Genomic DNA, 27,261 nt, shown 5'->3' on the forward strand with positions numbered 1-27,261 from the left:
TAAAAAAGAATAGACTTGAATTGAACTAAAGATTTTAATACTGTTTACTTATACCAGAAGCTTTTTTTACCTATCAGAAAAAGCACATTAAAATGCTGGATTTACAGAGAGACAAAGAAAATGAACAGGATACTTGCACTTTCGTAATGTATAGTCATAATATTTATTGGGATAAATGTTTATACTAGAAGGTAAACATGAATAAGATGAGCATATAAATATTTAATATTTATATGCTCATAATACAAAATCAATTTTTTTTTTTAATTTATGTGGACACTACATGACTTCCTTCTTTTCTTTCTTTCTTTTTCTATTCTTTCTGATCTAGTATTCAAATCCGTGTAAAAATAACTGACTTTACTAGGACTTAAATGCTGGAACTCTCAACTTCCAAATGAGCTGATTTGGGAAGACACGTTAACCACTAGACCAACCAGGTGGTTCACATGACTTCCTTGTACGCCTATTAAATTACATATACACATTTTTTGCTGAACTTCATTTGAAAGTGAGTTACGATCCTCCAATTCTTTAATAAAGTGGACAGTAAATATTAGTTTTTATTAACATCAAATATTTATACAATTATTAGTCCAACAATCTTACATGAAATAACAGGACAGAGTAAAAGTCCCTTTATTACTTCTATTACTAGATCAGTATTATTAGAAAATATTAGTGAATTGATATTAAAAAAAGTTTTATATTTCTGGTGTGTCGTATAAATAAAAGTTAATAATAATTAAACTATTCTGTTTAGTAAACTTCTGTATACTGGTTACAAAAATTAATTTCGATCTTACGGTATAAAATATTCAGTTTTTATTACTGGATTATTTGGTAAATAATCAAAAATGAAAAAGAAACAATCATACAGGAAAAAAGAAAATAACATGAAGAAATATATGTCAAAATAATGACAAGAAGATGAATATGAAGAGGAAGAAAATGTTAAGAACAAGGGAAGAATTAAAAAAAAATTAAGAAAAGATGATAAATATAAAGAGGAAGAAGATGTAAAAACCAAAGAAAGAATAAAAAAATTAAGAGAAGATGATAAATATAAAGTGTAATTAAATGTTAAAAGGGTCAATCCAATTGAAATGTCCCAAAAAAAACATAAGCTGGTTGCGTGACAGATTCAAAAAAAAAAATTAAACTTACCCACCTGTTTCCTGCATGTTTCAGGACCTAGGAACTATTTTTTTATTTAAGCAGTTTACCTGTGGCAGCCATTTTTGTTAGTGTGCACATATAGTTTGCAATTGTAAGGGTTTATAAAAAAAAATAATAACTGGACAATTATTGGTCCTGCAAGGATGAAACAAAAAGCAATTTAATCATATTTTCTCAAAGTAAAAGATTGGTCCAGTGGTTCTTTCTATTGGAAAATTACCAATAAAGTTGAATATGAAAATCGGTGAAATTTCACTTTGGTAATATTTTCAAGAGACAGAGATGGCATACACAGTTTGAATTATTTTTTTATATGTAGGTATATGTTAATAGTTTTACCATAAATAATGTATGGTGATATACTTACCCCTAAAATGTAATGAATTTTTGAAAACTAATTTTTTTTTTTAAATTCAAATTCATTTTTTAAATTCAAATAAATAATAATAGTCTTTTATCCTTAAGTGAAATGGTATAATACTTGACACAGGATGGTCTTCATAGTTCTTCGAGTCTGAAGTAAAGTAACATCTTACAATCCCTTCTGACACAGGAACATACTTGTGATAGCTTCTAGCACAACTCTTTCACAGCAGTTAAAACAGTTTTTCAGAGTTTCTGAAATCTTAGCTATCTCATCTGATTTAATAAAAAAATACTTTACGTTTTTCTTTGTTCTGCTGAGAAAAATACTTTTGAAACAGTTAACACAAAGAAACTTTCCAGGAACTAAATCTAAATTTGGAGAAATGTGTTTTTTAAGAGCTTGCTCTAATATTATTTGTCTTAAGTTTTTCTTAACTGTTTTTTTATGAGTTCACAACAGAACTGTCCACACAGACGAATGAATTTTGACAAAAACTTTTTTTTTCATGATATTTACACACTAGTGACATCTGAATTAACATGTAAAAAAATAAGTTGTTGGTTTAAATCACTAAATTCACAAATTTTAATAAATCCTCTTGGCATTGTACCACATACTGTTTTATGATACTCTTCATTCACATAAATTCCTATGGAACATTGTTCTTCCACATTTTATGTGAAATTACTTGAAAATAATGTAAAAATTTAAGCGATTTAAAAATTTGCAAGTATAATATTATTAAGTATAACTTATTTATTTAATAAACACAGGATGAAATTTGAAGCACTCTGTAAAGATGTGAACAGATCACTGAGATTTGAACAATGTCAGACACCAGTCTGTAACTGCAAGGGTAAATATGATGCAACAAGCATAAATTACCATATTGCAACATGAATTTTCCTGATAACTGGAAATGACTGTTGCAAACAAAGAAAGAATAAAAACATTAAGAGAAGATGATAAATATAAAGTGAAAGAAAACATTAAGACCAAGGAAAGAATAAAAAAATTAAGAGAGAATGATGAATATAAGTAGAGAGAAAATTTGAACACTAGAGAATATGTAAACAAATTAAGATCAGAATTATATCAAACCAAAGAGTGATTAAATGATTGACAACAAAAAACAAATAAAGAAAATTATGATTAACATCATAACTTAGGGAGAATATTGTTCGACAATATCAGAGGAGTAATGAACTAAAAGATAAGGATTTAATAAATTTTTGCAATTTATTAAAGATCAGGCATGTATGCCTCAGTGTATATGTTCTTGGGAGGGTCTATTTTTCAGTCACTGTATTTAACTATAATGTAGATAAAATTTAACAGAAATTCCAGAATAATTAAATACGATTAAACAAAAATTAAACTAGAAAATCCAAAAATAATATGATTCTAAATCGTAATTTTCAATTAATATTAAATAATCAGATGTTTCATGAAATCTATTACATAAACACATTTGTAATAATGCCTATTAATTACATATACACATTTTTAAAAGTACGTAAAATTTTATTTCACTAATAACTTCTGATTTTTTCATATTTTTATTATTATTATTTTTATTATTATTATTATTATTATTGAATAATTATTATTTATTGTAGTTTTTTTTACATTCACAGGTTAATAACTATTAATAAATCAATATATTTAAATTAAAAAAAAAGGAGATGAGGTCCGATTCGAACTGATCTACCTTCCCTTGTAAAATCCAAATATATCATTAATTAAAATTTTATTTGGCTATAATTCTGGAGCCAATGAAAATAAGTACCACTTATGATACATCGTTGAAAAGCTCTCAATGAGGACTTATTACAGTTAGGTAATAGACCAAAATCCAAATTTTTGGGGAATTTTGGGCTTTTTGGGCACTTTTGGTTCAGTCAATTGCAATGAAAAGGGAAGGTGCACAGCTAGATGTTATACTAAATCCAAAATTTCAACTTCCTACAATTAATTGTTTTTGAGTAATGCGCCGATACATATGTATGTACATACATACATACGTATGTATAGACATCACACTGAAACTAGTCAAAATGGATTCAGGGATGATCAAAATCGATATTTCCATTGAAATCTGAAAACCCAAATTTTTTGCGATCACAATACTTATAAACTCTACAATAAAAATAAGAACTTTTACCTTGAAAATGTTGTGCTACATTCTGTACAATAGTAAGACAGTTTTTTGCTGGAGGAGAAGTAAAAATATTACCAAGAACAGTTCCATGGACCATACCTCTACCGATATACCCTAAAAACAAAAGTGTATATATAAACTATAATATCTTTATTCAACCTACAAATACACAAATAAATAAAAATTAACTATCATTTATGAAGTAAGCAGTTAAAGCAGTAAGCAGTTAATTAGAAGTAAGTTGCAGTTGAAGCAAAAAAAATTAACAACACTGTTAATATACACATAAATAAATTTTTTTTAACATAATGTGTCACAACATATATTTTTATTATTCATTAATGTTACGTAGCTTATAACGTAATACACAGATATAATGATGGGAAAAATTGGAATTTGATAATAAAACATAAAACAAATGGCTAAACAAATTGAATAAGCACAATAGAATGATACTAAAGGTAAAGAAAAATCAAATATTCTTAAAATACAAATAGAATAATAAAACAAAAACTTACAAAAAATACACCATAAAAACTTAATGATGTCATTTAAACCTTAGCAAACAGTATTAAAAATATTATTTTAAATTTATTAACAATAATACAAATAAATATAATAAATGTGATACTAATTAAATAAAATATGGCTGATTTGAATATATTTACATAGGAAAAACCAACAAGATCATTAGAGTGAGTACATACAAAATAAAAATATCTAATATAGCCAAACATCCTATAAAAAAACACAAGCATATAATAAATAATAAATACAAGTAAGTACAAATAAACAATAAATTAATGATTTAAAACAATTGTAAAGCTGTTAAAATTAAAAAATAGATACAACTTAAGGCATTGATAAATGTACTATAAGGGGGATATTTTATTTTAATGCTGGTTAATACTATATTTAATAAACACTGACAACACAATTACACGGAAACATTTGGCAAAGTAAATAAATATATATAATTAATCATTATCCCCAAAAACCACCATAAACACATCAAATATAGCAAATTCAGTGTAAACTTATTAATTTTCATAAGAAGTATTTTTCAAATCCACTGATTCACCATCAATTGTACAAATACTTTCTTACTTAACGCATTAGTTTTGTTTTTAATTAAAAGTGACAGTTGTCATGATAAATTGAATTAAAACTGGTCACAACTAAGTCAGCTACCAAGACAGGTAGCTAATTTAAAAATTCATCATTTTCAAAATTTATAAGTTCATTTATAAGTTTAAATTTATGTTTATGTAATATTTCTCTAAATATTCAAATTTGTTATTACTCATTTGTAGGTTATTTTCTACATGTTACTACTGTGGGTGTATATGTAATGAGACTATCAAAACGTTTGAAAAATTTCTTTTTTTATTTATATATGCTATCAAATGTTCTAAAATCCTCTGTTTAAACAATCTGTTAGGTTTTTACAAAAGGATGCTTATTTACATTCAATACAATTAATTTTATGTATATCCTACCATTATTAAATTTGTTGTATGACTAATTTTGGTGTGATTGAGATGGTTAAGATAGTTATAAATAGAATGTTTCACAGATTACATCTCTTCTCCAAATGTTATTTATTGAAGTTTTTTTGTATTCCTTTTTATGTATTTTTTTATTAATATTATCTATAAAAAATTCTTATATCAATTTTGCAAACTATAAGTTGCCATTCTTAATTTAAAATGGGGACCTCCTCCTACAACTCTGCAAAAGGGCATCATTATAAACTCTCTTATAAGCTGACCACCCGCCCTTGTAAGCAGTAACAATAGTGTATTAAGAAAAATCACATTACAAAAACTTATATTAAAACTAAAAATTAATATCGATAATAATATTTATTTTTATAACTCTATTTCTTTTTGACCATGGTTAATACAAGTTGATTTGTATGCAAATTTTATACTAGATTATTAAAAGATGCTGCATAATATGTAAAACTCAGAAATAGAATAAAGATTAACCCTTTAACGTGTTAGTTATGCAGGTAACTGAAACCCCCTATCTCCGTGGGTTTTTTAAAATAAAAGTACAGAAACAAGCATGTTAGTTCAATTTATTCTATTTTAACTTCTGCTTAAGATTTGTATATAATATTTCCAACTTATATAGAAAACATTCTACCATACTGATTAATAAATGTTTTAGCAAGGAAAAGGAGGTATACAGTTAGCTTAACAGGTTTTGTTAGCGTGATAGATCTCAAAACACGGATCTATGCGCAAGCCAGCTTCAAAGTTAAACAAGCCATCAAACATAAACCCCAAGTTATTCCTATCAGTGACTTGTAATGCATCCCCATAAAATAAATCTGTCCTTCTATTAAAAATTTCATCTTGCAAGTCTACTGCATCAACAAACCATTATGCATTATACTACCAAATTCATCTTCACCATCCATCTCATCTAATGTAACAATATCATAATGTTCAACATCACAGAAATCAAAGTCTGATGCTAAGTCATCTAATAACCTAGCTACTTCATTATCAATCAAATAACAACTATTTTCGGCCATGTTTTAACTGTCTACTTTCTACAAAAAATATCCCTAAAACACAAATTGAAAACAGCAAATCAAGTGCATAAAAATTTTAAAAAAAATACGGTAAAGAAAGAAAACTCTTATTATTAACACAATGTTTTATAACCACATTTGGAAAAAGAAAATGTTACATAAATACAAAATTAGTAAAAAACAGTATAAATTACATTATGGAAAGAAAACACACTGTAAACACGATGTTTTTATAACAAAAATTGCGAAAACTTAAGGGTAAATTGAATAACAACATTGAACGACACGGCAGTAATCATAATGACGGCAGCATGATGGGAGGAACAAGCAATGTTCAAAACACTGTTTCTCTTCGCAATTGTTACTGAAATTAGGCCTATGAGAAACATTTTATAGAATTATGATACTACTAAATACATTGACTCTGTCATTTTACACAGCAGCAGTTGATAGCAATACACGAAGCGTACTATTACGGCAAATGCCATGGGATTGAATTTTCACTGCCGTAATAGTACAGCGAAAGGCGTCTAATGGTTAAAGTAAGCTTTACACAATAAAGATTAAAATAAATAAGTGATTATCACAATAGAGGTAAAATTGGTGCTATCATCAATAAACAATTTAATTAATTTAAATCAAACTAAAATGAAAACTTTTAAAATGAGCAATCTCACGCTGTAAATATAATTTCCTACAAACTCCAGTTTTTCCAACACTATAGCACTCTTGTTTAATTGCATTACTGAAAGTTAATTATAGTAATAATATTGTATTATAAAAATATACATATTTCTGTGAAACACAGTCAACAATTAAATGGTGTACATTCTTGTGCAAGCATTCGCACTAGTACACACGAACATGAAACAGCAATACAGATGTTGAAAATAGTATTAGTTATGGAATTCATTACAGTACAACAGATTCTTTCATAGAACTGTCTTTAAAATCGAGTTGTAAAAACGCCAATTTCTACTTTCTTTTATATAACTTTCACCTTACAATACGTACACATTTGTTTAAACTACACATCCTAAACAACAGGCTGCATGCCTACTGTTATCACCAAATAACTCATGTTTCCTGACATAACTACTGTTAAGCAACAAATAAGTAAGAAATACTCCAAAAAATCAAAATGATTTTGAGTGGGACAGTTACAGCTTATCTGTTTTAAAACAATATTGTACATAAAAATAGCTTATAATGTTAGTAGAAAGACAATTTTTGTTTTGCTTATTTACCTTTAAATTAAAGGTTTTATAATATTCAAACTTCTTTTTTAAATCTATTGGATTGCCTGATAACACAACCAAGACACCGGCGTACATCACTGTAAGTATGTCATTTTTACTATCAATTCTCAAGTCTATTAATTTCACATGCCTAAAATATTCTTCTATATCTAATAAAAAATATAAATAAAAGATTCCTTAACAGGTAATCTTGCAAAAGAGCTCTGGAAATAGGGGTGTTCACAATATTCACCTTCTCCTCAACAACTACAGAAGTCTGGCTACAAATACTAAAAAAATAATCTGCTACTTGCACCAAACACTGCCAGCTTGTACTACTACCTGCAATGATTATTAGAATCACAAGTAGTCCCTTTTTATGCTCCAAAAACCAATAAATTTTGGAACATAAAAAAAATATTGTGAGGCAGAAAGAAATGGGGTTCTACATAAAATGTGCATTATGGTGGATGGATGATGTTAACTGAAGCGATACATTTTTTGCAATGGACTGTAATTAATTTATTCCTTGTTATTGTTCTTACTGTTGTTGTTGATCACATATCGTTGTGGCTCAACTGGTCCCAGATTTGTTAGAAATACACAGAACAGAAACTCACTGTTAACAAAGCATTTCACAATCTCATCCATGTCCCCCACCTTGAAGAGGTTGCTTCAAAAAACTACATAGATATACACAAATAATAATGACAATATTAAACAAGTTAATGTCTAATGTTTCCTTAAAAATAAATTGGCAATAAACATAATTTGTTAATTGTTCTCTTTAATACACCATTTGACATCTTAACAGTGACAACCCGAACTTTGTTATCTTCTGCTGGATGAAGTTCTACAATACGGGCCATTTTTCATTGTAAAGGGGAAAGAGAGTCTTCATTGATGACAACCATGTCACCAATACTTTAATTAGGTGAAGAAATGGTCCACTTCTTTCTCTGCTGTAGGCTATTCAAGTAGTCTTGCAACCACTGTGACCAGAAGTTTTGCAACAACTGTTGGATTTGTTGCCAATGAGATAGTTTATTTGCTGGAAGTCTTCAAGAAGATCTGCAATCTAATGTCTTTGCATCAGTTGTGAAGTTCTTGGTCTACCAGTACAAGGATGATTCTTTAAAGAAGCAGTTTCTTCAAATTGCTGTATTGCCTTGACCACAGTTGATTTACTTATCGGTTCTCTGTTTGGAAATCTATCATTAAATAAATTACAAACCTCTTGTAAAGGCCAAACTCTGTCACAATAAAAAAAAACATCATCAATATAGTTATTCTTTCAGTTTCACTTAAAGAAGGCATTATTATCTGAAGATTTAATATTTGATAACACAAAATAAATGAAGAATGAAACTAATAATAAAACTTTCACCAAAAAACAAATCTGAACCACTAGGCCTACAGCTTAATTTTTATTAGCACTATCAAATTTTATCATTACAAGTATGCTGAAGTAAAAAGGTGAAATGAGGAGATAAGTTGCATTGTTTCAATGTAAATACAAACTGCATTGTTGTAAATTTAAGCTGATTTAATCAACTAAATTTGTAATACATTTTTTAAGCAAGTATTTCCAGCTGATTTCTTTCATTTACAATAAGTAACAGATAATAGCTGATATTAATTCTGGAAGTTAATTTTTATTTAAAAAATAGTACCAGATGATATAGCCATTTAATTTGTTTTTGTATTGTTAATTGCATTGGTCAACATAAAATTTGGAACTGAAAAGGGAATATGCGTTCTATACAGTATTTTATATGCTGAATCTGAATATGTATTTTGAAACAACCGATTACATTCTTAAGTTACAATCCCTTAAATTTATTTGTTCCATCATTCATGGAAAAAACAATACAAACAAGTATGTCTGTATGTTTGCTTATTCACATCTGATTCATATTGTGATGCATGCTGCAGACCTATATTTAATTCATAACAGTCAAATGATGTCATTTCACATCAATGCAGACATGTACAGACATATCAGTGAGTCAAGTAATGAGTAATTCAACACGTTGAAATTTTCTACGGTGTGAGTTCAGCTTTTTGTATGACTTTTCTGGGATCTTTAGTTGTGATAGTGCTTTTATACACACAAATTATACACATTGTTTCACAAGTGATGCCATAAATTTGGTGAAAGATTTTTATGATGTGTGTGTGTGTTTGTTTTGCACTTTTTTATTGCACTCCATGATGAAACAATTTTATGAAGTATTTTAAGTAATTAAGAATTAAGTATTTATAAATTAAAACTTAATTATTTTTATAATTAAGTATTTCTGTAATATTTTAGTTTACTTTCATTCATTAAAACATTTTGATTTTACAATGAATAAAAATCAGGCTTGTAAAAATTCTCCAAATATTTTTTTTGTTACGTTAGCTGTGAATAAACCAGAAAAAGTCAATGAAAACTAGTAGCGAATCTACTGAAAACTGCTTATGAACATTATTTTGACTGTCCCTTGGGAGACCAAGATAAATCCTGGGCTCCACAAGTAGCGTGGATCAGGTGCTACGTTAAACTAACCTGGTGGTTAAAGAGCATCTGCCTTTTTGTATACCTATGATTTGGCGACAGTCTACTAACTATTACGATGACTGCTATTTTTGCTTAACAAATGTTACTGGTTTCAATTCAAACAATACAAGCTGTATCACATACCCAAATGTTCGTTCAGCTATGAGACTAGTATTTCATGATGTTGATTCATCGATTTTGATTGCTCCAACTTCTTGGAAAGAAATTTCCGATTACCCTGAAAGCTCAATGTTTGAATCCTCAACTTCAATAGATATTAATTACATTCCAGAAGAATCAAACACTGAAATCACCTAATCACACCAGCAGAACTAAATGATCTAATTTGTGACTTGTATTTGTCAAAACAACATGCAGAACTCCTAGGGTTCACGTCTTAAAGAATGGATTAAACAAGGATACTAAAATTTCAGTATATAGAAATCAAAACAAAAATTTACTGAAATACTTTAGAAAAGATGGTTTAATTTGTTCCTGTCATGAAGTTAGCGGACTAATGTCTGAACTGGGCACTGAATATGTTATTCATGATCGACGTTAATTTATACTCATGAAAAAGAAGCTTAAAGGCAGTGTTGTTGCATAACTCGAATAATTTTTCTTCTATATCGGTAGTACATGCACATACTGGTAGAACATGCTGTAGGAATGAAAAAAACATATGAAAGTATGTCAAACATTTTAAAAGCTATTAAGTATGATGAACACTCATGGCGAATAATCGCTGAACTGAAAGTGATAGGGCTTCTTCTCGGTCTTTTTCTTTTCTTTTTCTATTCAGCCACCAGAAGCACTGTAAGGTATTTCTTCAGAGGATGGTATATGTGAATGTAAATGAAGTGTATGTAATCTTGTACAGTCTCAGGTCGACCATTCCTCAGATGTGTGGTTAATTGAAACTCAACCACCACAGAATACCTGTATCTATGATCTATTATACCAGTCTGACCCCGTAGGGAGACACACCCTCCACCACCCCCTCCATTCTTAGTGCTTATGAGCTTTACCTGAGGTCATCACCAAAATTTCGGCTTTTGACATATTCCAGTCTGCCTCGGCCACTGATGCGAATGCCACAACTGACATTCCCATTAGTGTACTAATATTTAATGAACTCAAAACAAAACTTATCTCACCAAGTCTTAAAGTCTTAAGTAAAACTGAAAAACCTAACTAAACAAAGGAACTGAAATATCTACCCGTAGAAAGTAAAAGTGAGTTCAACACACAACACGAAACATAAAAATATTACATGGAACAAAAACAACAAAAACATAATTTATAAAACAAAACATCAACAGAAACAGAATACAAGAGAAATCCAAGCAGAACCCTAGATCTCGTCAGTAATCCTTTCCTTTGCTAAGTACACTATAAAACTCTCCATTACAGCCCATTCGGCCTGGATCCTCCAGTTTTTATGGAGATCCAACGTTGACCCAATAAGATCAAGCCAACAGATGGTTTCCATGCGCATTAACTCATACTTCGAGCACTCATAAAAAACATGGTAGGTGTCATCCAATTGTCCACACTGAGGACACATCGAAGAATCTACCAGGATGAATTTCTACAGTGCTTTTAGGTGCTTCCCTAAAAGCACCTTGGCTGGAAAGAAATTGTGTCACATATTTATTAGGGTGCACCCAAGAGGCATCCCGCAAACCAAGAACATTTTTGAGAGAGATCATGCATATAATGCCCACCCTCTGTCCTGCCACAAGGCATTGCCATGTTGTTCAATTTCTCAAACTTTATCTGAAGTCAACTCACCAGACCTCTTAGCAACATACCACTGCTGCTTCTCAGATGCAGCATTGGAGTTTCTCATCAAGAAACATCCTGAGGTACTTTTTAACCTAGACATACTTTATATGCTGGCCTGCTATTGAAACACAGACTCGCCAACTCTGCCAAACAGCCTTTGAGGAGCATCATCATAGTCTTTTCCAGGCTAAACGTCATCTTGTATTGATGACCAAAAGCTCAAGCATCCTGTAAGCCTGAGTGGTCAGAGTTCAATCTCCCTTCGCAAGCTTCCTTCGACCAGCAAGAGCCCATCATCAGCAAAAGCCACGATGCAACACCCGCTAGGCAACCTTAGCCACAGGAGAGAAAAAAATCCACCATCCACAATCATGAACCCAACATGCTGCCCTGGGGACATCCCTTAGACAGCATCTTGCCAACCTCATGGCTGTCCTCACAGAGCAGAACATTCCGATGACAACCTCATGGCTGTCCTCACAGAGCAGAACATTCCGATGACTGAAGTAATTTTGCATAACTTGCAATTCACTTACAGTATATTCTCTTTTTTGGAGTTGGTAAATAGCAGAAGGCCACCATATAGATTATTAAATGCTCCAAAAATGTCCAGGAAAATCCCCAGGACATATTGCATCTCACTGGTCACTACCACACTCATCACACAAAGTATGGCATCCTCCAGTACACTTTCCAGGACGAAACCCATACTGATTCTCCATCAACAATTTTTGCAAGGTTAACCTCTTATTTATACAGAGAACAGAACCTTTTCAAAGACCTTGCCAATAACCGGAAGTAATGTCATATGCCTATATGACAAACTAGAGGCAGGATCCTTGTTGCCACCTTTAAACAACAATTTCACAATCCCCTTCTTCCAACACACAGGGAAGGATCCTTCAAACAACAATTTATTAAATACACGTGTGACAACTCTCATACTCACCCCAACTGAGTGAACAAGAAGCTCCACTGTTATTCCATCAAAGCCTGGGGCCTTACCCCTACCTAAACTACAGATTGCTTGATGCACCTCAGCCTCGGTAATCTCCAAGGACACTGCACCCCTGCGGAACTGTAATTTGTGTAAAATCTCAGAAGTATCCAAAATTACACCAAATCTGGTCGAGAGAGCAGACAGAAGAATGTCATTTTTTCGTTTTTGTCCCAAGACCCTATATACTACACACCAGGGATCCCTACTCCCCTGCTCATGATCAAAGGAATGCCAGGAGTCCCTTTTCGCAGTCCAGACTTTATGAAAGAAATATATATATATATGTGTGTGTGTATAGGTATATTAGAATTTATATCTTTTATATATATATATATATATATATATATATATATATATATATATATTATAGGTATATTTATGAATATACTTACTTATTTATATTTATATAAAGAAACTGATAGCAGAGGTATTTCAGAAAATGCATTATTCATTGGAAAATTCAAAATAATAACATAAGAAATTCATCAATAAAATAAGGATATTTTGTATTTTACTGCTTATGTAATTTTATAATTTAGATATATAATCATTTTCTTGTTATCTTTAATACTCATTTATTGTATTTTTAATAAAAATTAAATATACAATAAATTAAAAATAATTAGTGATTATCAAAAATATCTATGTTCTTTGTTGCTATAATCATGTCAGTACTACAACCATGTATGTTCTTTGCCAGTTACAATCATCTTTGAGCTATATGGAAGGCATTATTATTCACTGAAGATGTTATTAAAGGAATATTTACTAACTATTTAACAGTGATTACCAATTACTCCAACACTGCATGCCTACATGCTATGAATGTCAGGGAATATGGTACAATTTGTATAGTTAATGGAAACCTAGTGTCATGTTAGCAGTAAGGAACAGAGAAAAAATATTGAATTCTGTTTTAAACAAAGGGCAAGTGCATCTGGCACTGTACAGTTGATGAGCCAAGTATATAGGATTATAGGATTATATTTCATGCGTAAGTAATTAGACAGTTCATAAAGTTCAAAAATGGAAAGGAAACCCTCATAGATGAAAATGGGTCTGGACATCCAACTACTGTTCATAATGGATACTTCATTGCCAAGTAAGAGAATGGAATCATGAAAATCATTGTGCGATTGTGAGAATGACTGCAGATATTTTTGTTGTTTACAGAGATACAATTTTTCAAGAATTAGTAGAAATCTTCATAGATAAAAGTTACTTCCCCACATGTGCTGCATTCCTTGTTAAACGATCAGAAACATGACTCAAGCTGCAAGACACATCCTTCAAACTAATCACAAATTTAAAAAAAATCTTAATATTGATCATAGCAGAGGATAAATCTTATGTTTTTCTATGATCCTCGAACTAAATTTCAGAGTGCTGAAGGAAGTCACAATTTACAAAGGAGCAAGGAAATTCAAATTAAAAGTTTAAGGTAAGTCAAAAGAAAAAGGAATGATTTTGTGATTCTATGGGAACAATGAAAATATTAATTATAAATTTTTCACTGAAATTGCCAGTGGACATTTTTATTTAAGTGTTTTCAAATATTAACAGCAGAGGAACCACAATATCCAGCCCAAGTACTCAACAATGAAAGTTTGTTTCTTCTTTGACAATGGCTTACTTGATAGAAACTACTGCCCAGATAATAAGTTTCTAACCTTAATAGACTACAATTTATCCACAAGTCTTGCCTCTTCACAATTGTTGCCTGCTTTCAAAATTAAAATTGGAATTATACACTTTTCATGACCTGAAGTCATCTAATGGAATATTACATTGAGTTTCAAAGACCAAATAAAAAAAAGACTAGCAGAAGTTGTTCCAATTATTGTTAGTCTGCACCACTGTAATGATGCAGAAGCCACATGCATTGGGTAAAAGAAAACTAGTAATGCTTAATTGTTTTGTTTTGGATATGGTTGTAATTTAAATACAGGCATAAATGTTACATACCAGCTCCAAATGGTTCATGTCCTGATCCGCCACCAGTTACAACACCGACTGATTTTTTATCCTTATCTAGCTAAAAAAGAAACAAAACATTATAAATGAATAAACAGATAATATTTTACTCAGATCAGTACATAGATAATATCTATGTTCTTATATATATATATATATATGTTCTGATATATATTATATTAATCCGATCAACCCAAGTACAGAATTAATCAAACAGGATGACAACTATCTTATTCCATAATCTAAGCAAGAGTGCTTTCGTGAGTACCTCGCATCATCAGTTGCTATAAAATTTTTCAAATTGTTCGTTGCAAATTACAAATTAATATTAAAAACCATATACTATATATGAGATTTAAAATTGTTAAAAGATCCTTTTCCAATTAAATCAAAACAGAAATATAACTAAATTTTTTTTTAATTCAAAAATTTAAATTATAAATTAAAATTAAAAATTGCATATATATAAAATATGAAGTCATTATTAAAATTAAATTAAAAGACAAAATTAAAATCAATAATAAAAACAAAATAGAAATCCATACAGACTAGCTAGCCAGTTATCTAAATAAACTGTCAGGTTATGTGTAGTGCAGAGAAATATGATTCCCGAAAGAACCAATTTTTGAAAAGAAAAAAAAATATATATATATTTTTTGTATAATATAGATGTATAATAGAGATCACATCTGGAATGAGTATATGTGCTACTCCATGGATAATGTAACTGAAAGAACATTTGCTTGAAAGGATCAACATTAACCATATGGAAATCTTGATCTGCTAAAGAAAAGTGGAATTTTTTTACTTTTTAGACTAACCTACATTTCTTTGTTTTTCTCACTAATCTTCTTGCATGAAAGTACTTTAAATACAAAATGTATGAGGGCAAGTCAAAAAGTAAAGTGAAATTCAAAAAATCAATATATTTATTTCTACTTGCATGAATGATAAATGCATCATTTTTCAGCATTACCCCCTCCCTCTTCTATGCACTTAGTCCATCTTTGAACAAGCTTTTGAATTCCTGCCTGGAAGAAAGTTTTCGGTCTGGTGTGCAGAAAATCTTTTACTGCTTCTAAGGCCTCTTCATCAAATCGATAATGATTTCCTCTTCTTTTAATGAGCCAAAATGATGAAAATTGCTTGGAGCCGGGTCTGGACTGTATAGAGAGTGGTCCAGCAGCTCAAAACTGAGATATTGAAGGCAAAGGACTGTGTTTTTGGCTGTATGAGGTTGAATGATATCCTGAAGCAAAATCTCCCGCCTTCATAAAGTTGACCACATCTTTTGGATTTGATTTTTTGCTTCAGTAAATGCAATAGCTAACAATAGTTGTCACTGTTTACTGCCTGACCTGTAGGTGTGAACTAAACGAAAAGTGAATCTTCCATATCCTAGAATATCATCATCACCTTTCCTGCAGACATCTGAGTTTTGAACATTTTTGCTGTGGAAGATGAAGTTTGTTTCCACATTAAACTTTGTTGCTTACCCCCAGGTTCAAAGAGATAGACCCATGTTTCATCAACGATTATTATTAGCTTAATAAATGAGTCTCTTTCATTTTCGTAACATTTCAAAAGCTTCTGGGAAATTTTCAAACGATTCTCTTTGTGGATGCTGGTCAATTGATGTGGAACCCAGAGAGCACAAACTTTTCAAAAGTTTAAAGAATCATGGATGATGGAAAATGCTGGCTATGATGAATGCTATAGCATTTGAAAGGTTCAAATTGCTATATGGTGGTTAGTCATCGCCGCATCACATCAGGTCAACCTAGGCAATAACTTTTAGGTAGTTACAGGTTGCTCTGGTGTGGTTAAAAAACCTTGTTGAGTCTTGATTGTCTTCAGAAATGTTTAAGAAACTTTATCTGAAGGTTTTTTAAGTAAACGAAAAAAGAGCTCAGTTTTTACGGCTCTATTTTGAAGGCCTTAATTTAGGTATAAATTTTGAAATCCACAATCAGACCGTTTAAAATTTGTAAACATTATTTATCATAGTGTTTTAAAGGGATTTGTCAAATCTCAAATTACTCGTACTAACTTTTATAAGTTTTCATTTTTTATGCTTTTATGTTACTTTAATCAGATTTCAAAGAGAAATGATACAAACCATGTGGATTTCATTGTGAGTTTTGTATCATTAATTAGATTTACGACTATTTATAATTACTACATTTTTTATTACAATTTTTTTAAAAATATAATGTAAGTGGTCAGAAGAGGGCACAGTGCATCTCCCCATTCCATGTCACTATGATAAAACATTAGTTTCAAGGTTGGTTTGAACCAATCTTAAAAGGATTTTTTCAAGGTTAGTTCCTGAAATCCTTTCAATTAATTAACTTTTACATCTTCCAACAGTATGTAATGAAGACTGAGAGATACAGCGAAAGAGAAAGTAAGTCATAAACCTTGTGTATGAATATTCCAACCTGTAGACTGGAATCAATCAGTAAAAAATCTCAATGCACTTTAAAATTTTTCAAATTATATAAAAGTAACAGCAAATTATGTAAAAGTAATAGAAGAAAAATGACATTTAAAAAACTGCAATAAATATTTAAAAGATATTACACTATTTCTATTAAAAAAAATTCTTGTATCGATTATAATACACAATACTTTTTTTATTCTTATGTAGATTTTTATTTGATGTTATATATACAAAGTATATTTTTCTGTAACTATCTTAAATTATTTTTTAAGTTTAATTTGTTGTGAGAAAAGATACATAACTGTCAGTAGAATGAAAAAATTAAATGAATAAATAAACACTTACTGAATGACATGGATTTACTGCTAGGAGAGAAATAAGACTAAAAAAAGATAATGAATCAGAGAAATATGTTAAGTTAAGGGAATATCATGTATTAGAAGTTTTATAAATTTTTTTATGTAGCAAAATTAGAGAATGAGCGAAATAAGATAGACATCAAAGGCAAGCTGGAATAGAAAAAACTTATATGCAGAGATGAAGTTAATTTACTTTTAATCTTGTACTCTGCAATTTTATACATCCTCTACTACCAAATATAAAATTACTACCAAAATATAATAAAATCCATAAGTTTTTTTAAAGAACAATGGATAAGTTTGTGTAACTGTTCAATATGGTAATATGGCCACAAAAATTGTTGGAACTTACCTCTTTATGAATGGTGATGGAGTTATTCAAATGATCAATGGCAGATGGTATACTTCACACTATAGTCTGGTTCTAGCAGAATTGTACTTCAAGCATATACAAAAAGGAGACTGTGAAACTTTTTAAATTACATAATTCAGAAAATGGTGTTTTGGGATGGCCATCTCAATCACCCGGTTTGAATACATCAGACTTTTTCCCTTAAGATTATCTGAAGAAATAATTATATATCAATAAGCCTTAAAGTTTATGAGCTTTTAAGAGTTTAAAAGCTAATGTTTTTTTAGAAGAAATTGCTTTAATAACACCTGAAATACTATAATGGTAATTGAAAGCAGCATGAAACCATAACGGCTCATAAGTAGAAGACAATTTATCATATTTAATGTAAAACAAATAAAATTTTATTTTCAGTTTTAACTATCTTCTTTATTTCATTTCCTCCAGAAGTTACAGGAAAGACCTTTTGCTGCATATGTGGGAGATGAGCCAAATACAATTTGGCCTCTCAGGATTAAATAATTTGGTAGTAGAGTGACTTGTAAAATTTGCAGAGTACAAGATTGAAAGTAAGTAATTAGCAGTATAACAAATATTTATTGTAATAAATATCTGTTACGCTGTATATAATGTTAAGCTGTGTATTACACACCATAACTGTATGCATACAGTTTTATAATATAAAACAGAAATCAGGCTATAATAGATACAGTGATATTAAAAGTTTAACACTTTAGACAAAGAAATGGAGAATAACTTCAAACAAGTTAGATAACAAAAAGTGAAAAATGTCCATTTTTGTATTCATAAAATGTATACTCATGTAATACTTAAGCATTGTTACATCGTAAGTAATTACTTAAGCAAATTTATTTCCTTAAAATAATTACCTGACATCTTAAGAATATTCCAGCTTTGCTAACACAAATTCCAGGATAAGCAGCCTGAATACCATACAATGTATCTTGTACACATGTTTGCGAAGAATTTATTAACTTTTTTGTAGAACCGTTGTTACCGCTCATTATATTTAAATTACACCCTTATTACCTACAAAAAGTCATCAAAACAGCAAGATTTTAGTTATTAAATACAATAATATGAAAATATTTTTAAATATTATATATTTACAAGTAAGTAAGAAAGCTATTCATAAAATAATAAATCTGAATATTACAAATGAAGTCCTTTAGATCAGAAAGTTTTAATTATACCACTAAGCTACTTTGATAAACCGATTCAAAAATAATTAAAAAAAACAAATGTAAATTACATGAAACTAAATAACATATTCTGAATAACTATTATTATTAAAGTAAGTAATTTTTCCAACTCGATTCTTTTTTTATTGGTATTATATTCCCTCAGTACAGATATACACAAACCAAATTATAGTTTAATAGTGATGATAAAGCCAAGTCTTGGTAGGTATGAATACTCTGATTAATTTAAATAATTATTAAATCACATTCATTAGACAAGTATCATGTAACATTAAGAAATAATTTTAAATTATAAATTATTCTTAATGAGAAAATATTTTTCATTATGTAAAGATAAACTTCTAACATAAAAAATTTATGTTAGAGACTAATTCTTGTCCCAGACTGTACTTATAGAAAAAAAACTGAATTACTTTTTTCATTTACCACTGCTAATAAAAATAAAATCACTTCAACTACATAAAAACGATAACACAAAAATTAACAACAGGCAAATGAGAAACTTCCTAAATTAAATTAACATCCACTAAAGTTTTTCAAACGCAACATGCTCTCTGAATCATGAAAAAACACAAAACTTATACTTCTAACTGGTTGCAAACCGCTTAATCACTGTTAACATGATCAATTAAATTCCACTTACTTTAGAGAAAAGTCAGTTATATATAAGATGCTCAGTGAATTTCTTTAACCTTATCAGTGATAAACTCGTGTACTTATTAACAATAATTTAAAATTCTGACAGTATCAAATCATTAATTACAGAAAACAAAGATTATTTAAAATATACATAATGTATATATATATAATGAAATCTTTTTATCACCAAATCCTAATTAAAATAATGCCAATAATAAATAAACAGTCTTATTTGTTAAAAGTTAAAGAAATAAGTAAACATTGTTATCATTCTATACTGGAATGCATTTAAAAATCTGTTTTATAATACATTCCAAATAGTGTTATGAGCAGTCCTAATCTTTTATATAGATTAGTTCTTACGTTCTTCATTTATCCCATTAATAAGCATTATAAACATTTTAAAATTTTACTCTTGTTCATCCATTAAAAGAAGTTGGAATATTGATGCACTATTTTGATATAACTATAAAGTATTTTTATAATTATAGAAATATTTCTATTTACCAGTTATGTGTGTAAAAGTTTCTGCCGGATAATGATATACGAGGGTTGTCTGAAAAGTTTTGAGCCCAATATAGAAAGACGCATTTTTTCTGTCAAATATATTTTTATTTTTCAACAAAGTCTCCTTTCAAGTTGATACACTTTTTCCAGCAATGTAAACCTCTTTAACTCTTCCAAATAGCAGCTGGCGTCTTTCTCCACAAAAAAGGCGTTTACGTATGCGATAACTTCCTTATCCGATGAAACTCGCTCCTCCAAGCGAACCTTTAAGGTTAAAAAACAAGAAAAAGTCGCTTGGGGCCAGATCTGGTGAATACGGCGAGTGGTCATCCAATTCAAAGTGCAATTCCTGAATTTTAGCCGTGGCAACCGTTGAAGTGTGAACAAGAGGATTGTCCTAATGGAAAAGCACTTTTTTCAATCAGGGGGTGCCGGGGGTGCAGGTTACATAAACCTGCACCCCTGGCTATTCACCTTCCCTGGCACAGTTTAGAGAAGCATTACTTTTGGAAGGGGAAGATCGCCTATAAACACAGTCATACTCCAAATTGCTATGATACAATAAAATACAATATATTATAATAGCAATACTTAAAACAAATCAATAGAGTACTAACATAATACACATGAATCATAAAGCAGACAAAAAAATCAATGATACAGTACATCCACAATACATCATACACTATACAATGCATCATACTTACTGGGAGGCAATCATCAAACAAGAAGGCAGAGTGTCCACAGTTTCATCGTGTCCAGGCGACCACCTCATGCGCGGAGGACCCCCTGGTCACTCAGCCATGAACCTATCTGTCTTTGAGCCCTGCAATGCCTCATCCAAGCACACAACTCTTCCCAGATCATTCGGTTTTGCATGATTGACTGGGTATAGTCAGCAACGGCCTTCCAATGTCTCTCCGAGTGGAGGAGAATATCCTCAGTATCTTCAAGTGCAAACATTTTCACTCTGTGTAGTAAGGTGCCTCCTTTCCATCTCGTACCTGGTGCACTTGAAGAACACATGGCGGGCAGTTTCTTCCTCATGGCACACAGGGCATGCATCAGAGTGATCAAGACCAAAACGAAATAGATAGGACCTAAAACCACCATGTCCTGTCAGGAACTGATGAGGCAGTAATCTAACAAGCCATGGTACCTGTTAACCCAACGCCCGACATCACCTATTATACAGTGTGTCCAGCGTCCTTTTTCGCTATTGTGCCACTTCTGTTGCCAGACGTTGGTCATCTTCTCCAATATAAGAGTACATTGCCTCTTTCTGTCTTCAAGAGGAAGACCCAATATCCTCCCAGTTTCTCCTCCGTTGCTCCACTACCAAGTCCATGGGGAGAAGTCCTGGAAGGACTTCAGACGCCGCACTAGAGACAGTTTTATTTGCAGAGATGACATGGAGGCAGCACCGTCTGTGATGTGCCTCCACTGCCCCCCTGTATTTGGCATACACCATAGCTCCCGCCCACATCTCCGCACCATTTAGAAGTGTGCAGCAAGCCATGCTGGTAAGAAGCTGTCTCTGATGTTGTTTCGAGCTGTTACAAGTGAGCGGTAGGCCAGCAATTAGTCCCATGACCCTGTCCGCTTTCTTACATGCCTCTATCGTATGTATCCCGAAAAGTAGCCTGGCATCAAGCCATACGCCCAAATATTTTATGGCCGGTTTAGACAGGATGTGTTGACCTTCCAAGGTAATTATCAATTTGGGTCGCAGTTTAGCCGCAGTTAACACGAATACCTCAGTTTTTTTAGATGCGAGTTGAAGCCCAGCTACTCCCATCCAGTCGCTGATACTACCATAGACGGTATGTATTTTCGCCTTCGCCTCTCTCTCTTGGTGGCTGCTTCTACCTCCACAATGAGATCATCCGCGTAGCCAACAAGAGATACACCGGGGGGAAGCGGGAGGCGAAAGACCCCGTCATAGGCAAATTTTCATCGAGTCATAACTATGGGTTGGTGGTCGCTGGCGGAGAAGCCCTCCCATACTCGCCAGCCACGGATCGGTGCAGCCAATCCCGGTGAAGCGAAGAGCCGGTCGACGACAGAGCCAGTCGACCTCCTACTGTATGTGTACGCAGTACCGTTGTTAAGGCACAGCATATCCAATACCGCAGTAGTCTCCACCATAACCCAGGGCGAACCCAGTTGTATTTAGCTCTAGCTTCAGTACGCGTGCGCTCTGCTGGAGTGGTCCATTTTTCGCCGGTACTCGTGGGACCAAAATTTCAGTTCCAATAATAAATACAATGATGGTTGGTGGTCCATCTGAAAAACCACCAAATCCAGTCTTGTGAAGAGACCTCGATCAGCTTTGTCTGACGAGGATAAAAGTCCTACTGAAGAGAACCACAACTTATTAGAATCGAATTCTAAAAATATTAGATTCGTTGTTCTCAGAAATAGTCAGAAAGGTGGCTTCAAAAGGTTTCACCTTTCTTAATAAACAAAACCATAACAGGTGCAAGTGGCTCCGCGAATAATATCAGGAAATTACGTGACGGATCGATTCTGATCGAAACATTCAACGATGAACAAGGTCGATCTATCTTACGTCTCCGTAATATGGGTGGTATAAATATAAGTGCAGAAAGCCACAAAACGTTAAATACGAGCCGGGGTGTAATTTTTTGTCGAGACCTCTTAGATATAGATATCTCTGAAATAGTTGATGAGCTTTGCCACCAAGATGTTGTTGAAGTGAAACGTATAATGAAACGGCAGAACGGAACAGAAGAACCGACACCGTCTCTTATACTAACATTCAATCTCCCTGTTCCACCAGAGAAGATTAAAGTGGGTTACCTCTCGGTTCGGGTACGACCATTCATACCCAACCCACGGCGATGTTTCAGATGCCAAGGTTTTGGTCACACTACATCTTGCACGAAAACTGAGATCTGTGCTGGATGTGGTAAAGAAGGTCACAACGACACTAACTGCGAAGAAAGTGAAAAATGTGCAAACTGCAGTGGTCCACATACAGCCCGCTCCCGAGATTGCCCAACTTTTAAAGAAGAAAAGGCAATTCTCAAAATCTGTACGGAGCAAAAACTATCTTTCCCGGCTGCACGTAGAGAATATAAAAAGATAAACAATTCACGGAACCTGGTTAAACCAGATGTATCTTTTGCCACCGCTACATCTAAACAAATTCCTACAAATGTTAATAATCAGCAGTGCGGATCCTGCAATGAGCTTAAAAAACTTGTTCAGATGCTTTCTGATCAAGTAGCTTCACTTACAGCCACTATCTCAGAGCTGACAAAAATGAATAAAAAGTCTTTCGTCGCAGTTAGTGAATCCAACAGTGTGATACATACGAAAGTTCCTGTTCCCAAAGTCGTACCGGCACGAGTAGCGACTATCACAGCTGGCAGTAAGCCACCTAATAAGCTCCCCGTAAAGGGATCCCACATAACCACCCCCTCTGGGATGTTAACTGCAGCATCCCATTCAAATAAATCTCCTCCACCATCACCTCATATACTGGAGGATATGGTTGAAGAACCACCCGACCCTAGGGCATCGGAGTTCTTTAAAATAAAAAATACAAAAAAGAAAAAACAAATCACGTACAGCTAATTTTTATATAATTCCGAAATTTAATTATTTAATTTTTTATTTATTTTTTTTACACTTATGAACATTATTCAGTGGAATTTTAGAGGTATTCGGTCCCGCATTGAAGATATTAGAGTACAAGCGCACGCACATGATCCACTAATCATGTGTTTCCAAGAAACTCACCTTCTACAACATGACCCAATTACACTCAGAGTATACTTCTGTGAGAGATATGACTGCCTAGTAGACAGTAGGGAGAGTGGTGGAGTAGCGATTTTCATGAAGAATGGGGTGTCAGCTACAAGAATTCAACTAACCACTGTCATTCCTGCTATTGCAGTAAAGGTCTCTATTCCCTTCAAATTGCATATCTGCAATCTGTATCTCTCACCGAACACTGAGTTCAGTGCTTTAGATGTCTCAAATCTCCTCACGCAAATACCATCTCCATCGTTAATAGTAGGAGACTTCAATGCCCATCATATTTCCTGGGGCTCAACCTTCTGCTCCACTCGAGGAAATATGATAAACAGATTGAGACAAGACTTTGACCTTTGCCTATTGAATAATGGATCACACACATTCATGTCCTTATCATCTGGTACTGTATCTAACCTTGATCTCTCCATATGTTTGTGATGACTTTCACGGCAGTGATCATAGACCAATTATTATTGGTTTCGGTGTAGACTGCGAGATTAAAAGAAGGCCACGGAGATGGATTGTTGAAAAGGCAGATTGGAACGGATACCATAAAGCATTCCAATCGCAGTATGACGATGGAGCGAACATCCTCGACCAATATTCTTCTTTTACGTCCATGATACTTGAGAATGCCAACGGATATATCCCACAAACATCGGGTAATCCTAGACGTCCTTTCGTTCCATGGTGGAACGATGATTGCAAATGTGCTATTAGGAATCGACGGCAGGCACTACGCAAATTTAATCGTAGGCCTACAACAGAACATCTAAATTTATACCGCAGGGCTAGAGCGGTGTGCCGTCGGGTATTCTTGGACGCTAAGAGGAATTCATGGACGAAATACGTGAGCACTATCTCACGCACTACTCCCACATCTACTGTATGGAAGAAAATTCGTGCAATTTTCGGATCACCGAAACAATCTATTCTAGGTCTTATTGATGAAGGAGAACTCCTTTCATCACACTCGGAAGTGGCAAATAGTCTAGCAAAATCTTTCCGCTCGGTGTCTCTCACCTCATCATATAATAACGATTTTCAAAGGTTCAAGATACAAATAGAAGTATTATCGTTAAACAATGGTGATTCGGTTGGTGAATTAAACACTCCATTCGTATTTAAGGAATTGTTACATGCACTTAAAAACTCACAGGACACTTCCCCTGGACCGGACAACATTCGCCTTTCCATGCTTTCACACCTTCCTAATTCGGCACTACAACAACTTTTGAATATTTTCAACGATTTATTCTCCGAACAATTCTTCCCACCCGGCTGGTCAGAAGCATTTACCAGTACTAAAACCTGGTAAAGACCAAACTAACCCCTCAAGCTACCGCCCTATTTCATTAACAAGCGTTTTGAATAAAATAATGGAGAGAATGGTAAACCACAGGCTTACATGGTACTTGGAGAAACATGGCTTTCTATCGCCAGAACAGTGTGGTTTCCGACAAGGACGATCTTCCATTGATCATTTAGTGTCAATAGAAACAGCCATAAAACGCTTTCCTAAATCGCCAGCACCTCGTCGCTATCTTCTTCGATATAAAAAAGGTGTATGACAGCCGGGCGACGTGGTATTCTTAACACTCTCAAAGAATGGGGAATCAAGGGCAATATGCTTGCTTTTATCCGGGGATTCTTAAATCATCGAACGGCTCGTGTTCGTGTGGATGATTCGCTCTCAGATAGTGTCATCTTGGAGAATGGATTGCCCCAAGGTAGTGTATTAAGTGTCACCTTATTTTCTGTAGCCATAAACGGTATTACCAAATGTGTGCAGGCTCCTGTCTCATGTTCTCTATTTGCTGACGATTTTGCAATTTACATTGCAAGCCGTTCAACACCTACAGCAGAGAGACTACTGCAGAACACTATATCTCACCTTGAAGCTTGGTCCAGGATTACTGGTTTCACATTTTCATCCGAAAAAACAAATTGTGTAGTTTTTACTCAGCTACGAAACCCTTCTATTCCGCAAGTTTTTCTGAACGGAGAGACTATTACTATTTCTACCTAAGTCAAGTTTTTAGGTTTATTTTTTGATAGCCGACTTACTTGGGTCAAACATATAAAAGAATTAAAAACAAAATGTTCCAAACTTCTAGATATGATGCGAGTCCTTACTAACACCAACTGGGGAGCCGATAGGTCATGTATGATACGTTTTTACTATTCCTTTGTTCGCTTCCGTTTAGATTATGGTTGTGTCGCCTACTCTTCAGCACGTCAAACCGTGCTTAAAATGCTGGATAGTGTACATCATGCTTTCCTTCGGCTTGCCACAGGCGCGTTTAGATCAAGTCCTGTCTCAAGCTTACTTGTAGACTGTGGTGAACCATCACTTTGGGATAGACGAGACCAGCTTTTATTATCTTATTTTGCTCGCCTCCGAGGACAGCCAAATCACCCGGTTCTTGAGCCAGTCTTTAGAAATCCTAATCTAGGAATGTATGAGGACCATCCACGTCGTACTGCAGCTGTAGGTGTCCGTACCCAGAGTCTGCTGCAGCATATAAACGTTTAAACACCGTCATTCTTTCCTACCTATCCTTGCTCATATCCTCCATGGAGAATAAACCTTATAAATTTTACTTTTGCCCTTACGACATACAATAAACAATCAACACTACCTATTGTCTTCCAGCAAATGTTTCAGTGTGTTCTCTCCAAGATGAAACCAGACGCGGTTGTATACACTGATGGATCGAAACAAAACGATACCGTTGGTTGTGCTTTTGTTGTCAATGAAAGAACTTATATGTTTGGCCTACCCGATATTACGAGTGTGTTCACTGCTGAAGTACTCGCTATAAATAAGGCTCTAAACATCATTAACCCTAAATATAGAAAAATTCTTATTTGCAGTGACTCGTGTAGTGCTCTACAAGCCTTAAAAACGTTTATTCCACACATCCTACCGTCATTGAAATTTACAACGCAATCGCTGAGTTTAATAATCACAACACAGAAGTAAGTGTTTGCTGGGCCTCAAGCCACGTAGGGATTTTAGGTAATGAACATGCAGATTCCGCTGCCAAAGAAGAATGTAACCAGCCTCCTTTTACCACCCGAGTTGCCACTTCTGATTTTATTAATTATGTAAAACAATCACTAAGAGCAAAGTGGCAAGGTGACTGGAAAGCTAC

General features: G+C 32.9%; 1 protein-coding gene across 6 annotated transcripts in view; it reads right to left on the minus strand.

The window, feature by feature from the left end:
• The window catches only part of LOC142328236 (PTS-dependent dihydroxyacetone kinase 1, dihydroxyacetone-binding subunit DhaK-like), a 128,964-nt gene that overhangs the window by 43,572 nt on the left and 58,131 nt on the right, over positions 1-27,261 (minus strand). The window contains exons 1-4 of one of the 6 annotated variants that reach the window (XM_075371855.1): positions 19,815-19,892; positions 18,839-18,998; positions 14,786-14,855; positions 3,711-3,821 (exon numbers count right to left, since the gene is read on the minus strand). The exons of 1 other annotated variant lie outside the window; for it this stretch is intronic. In XM_075371855.1, coding sequence (XP_075227970.1) covers positions 3,711-3,821; positions 14,786-14,855; positions 18,839-18,973 — 316 coding nt within the window. In that variant the 5' untranslated portion in view covers positions 18,974-18,998; positions 19,815-19,892. 4 more of the 6 variants (XM_075371853.1, XM_075371854.1, XM_075371856.1 and 1 more) reach the window with 4 other exon arrangements.

This window comes from Lycorma delicatula, chromosome 7, assembly GCF_047948215.1.
Source record: "Lycorma delicatula isolate Av1 chromosome 7, ASM4794821v1, whole genome shotgun sequence".
Classification (NCBI taxonomy): Eukaryota; Metazoa; Arthropoda; class Insecta; order Hemiptera; family Fulgoridae; genus Lycorma; species Lycorma delicatula.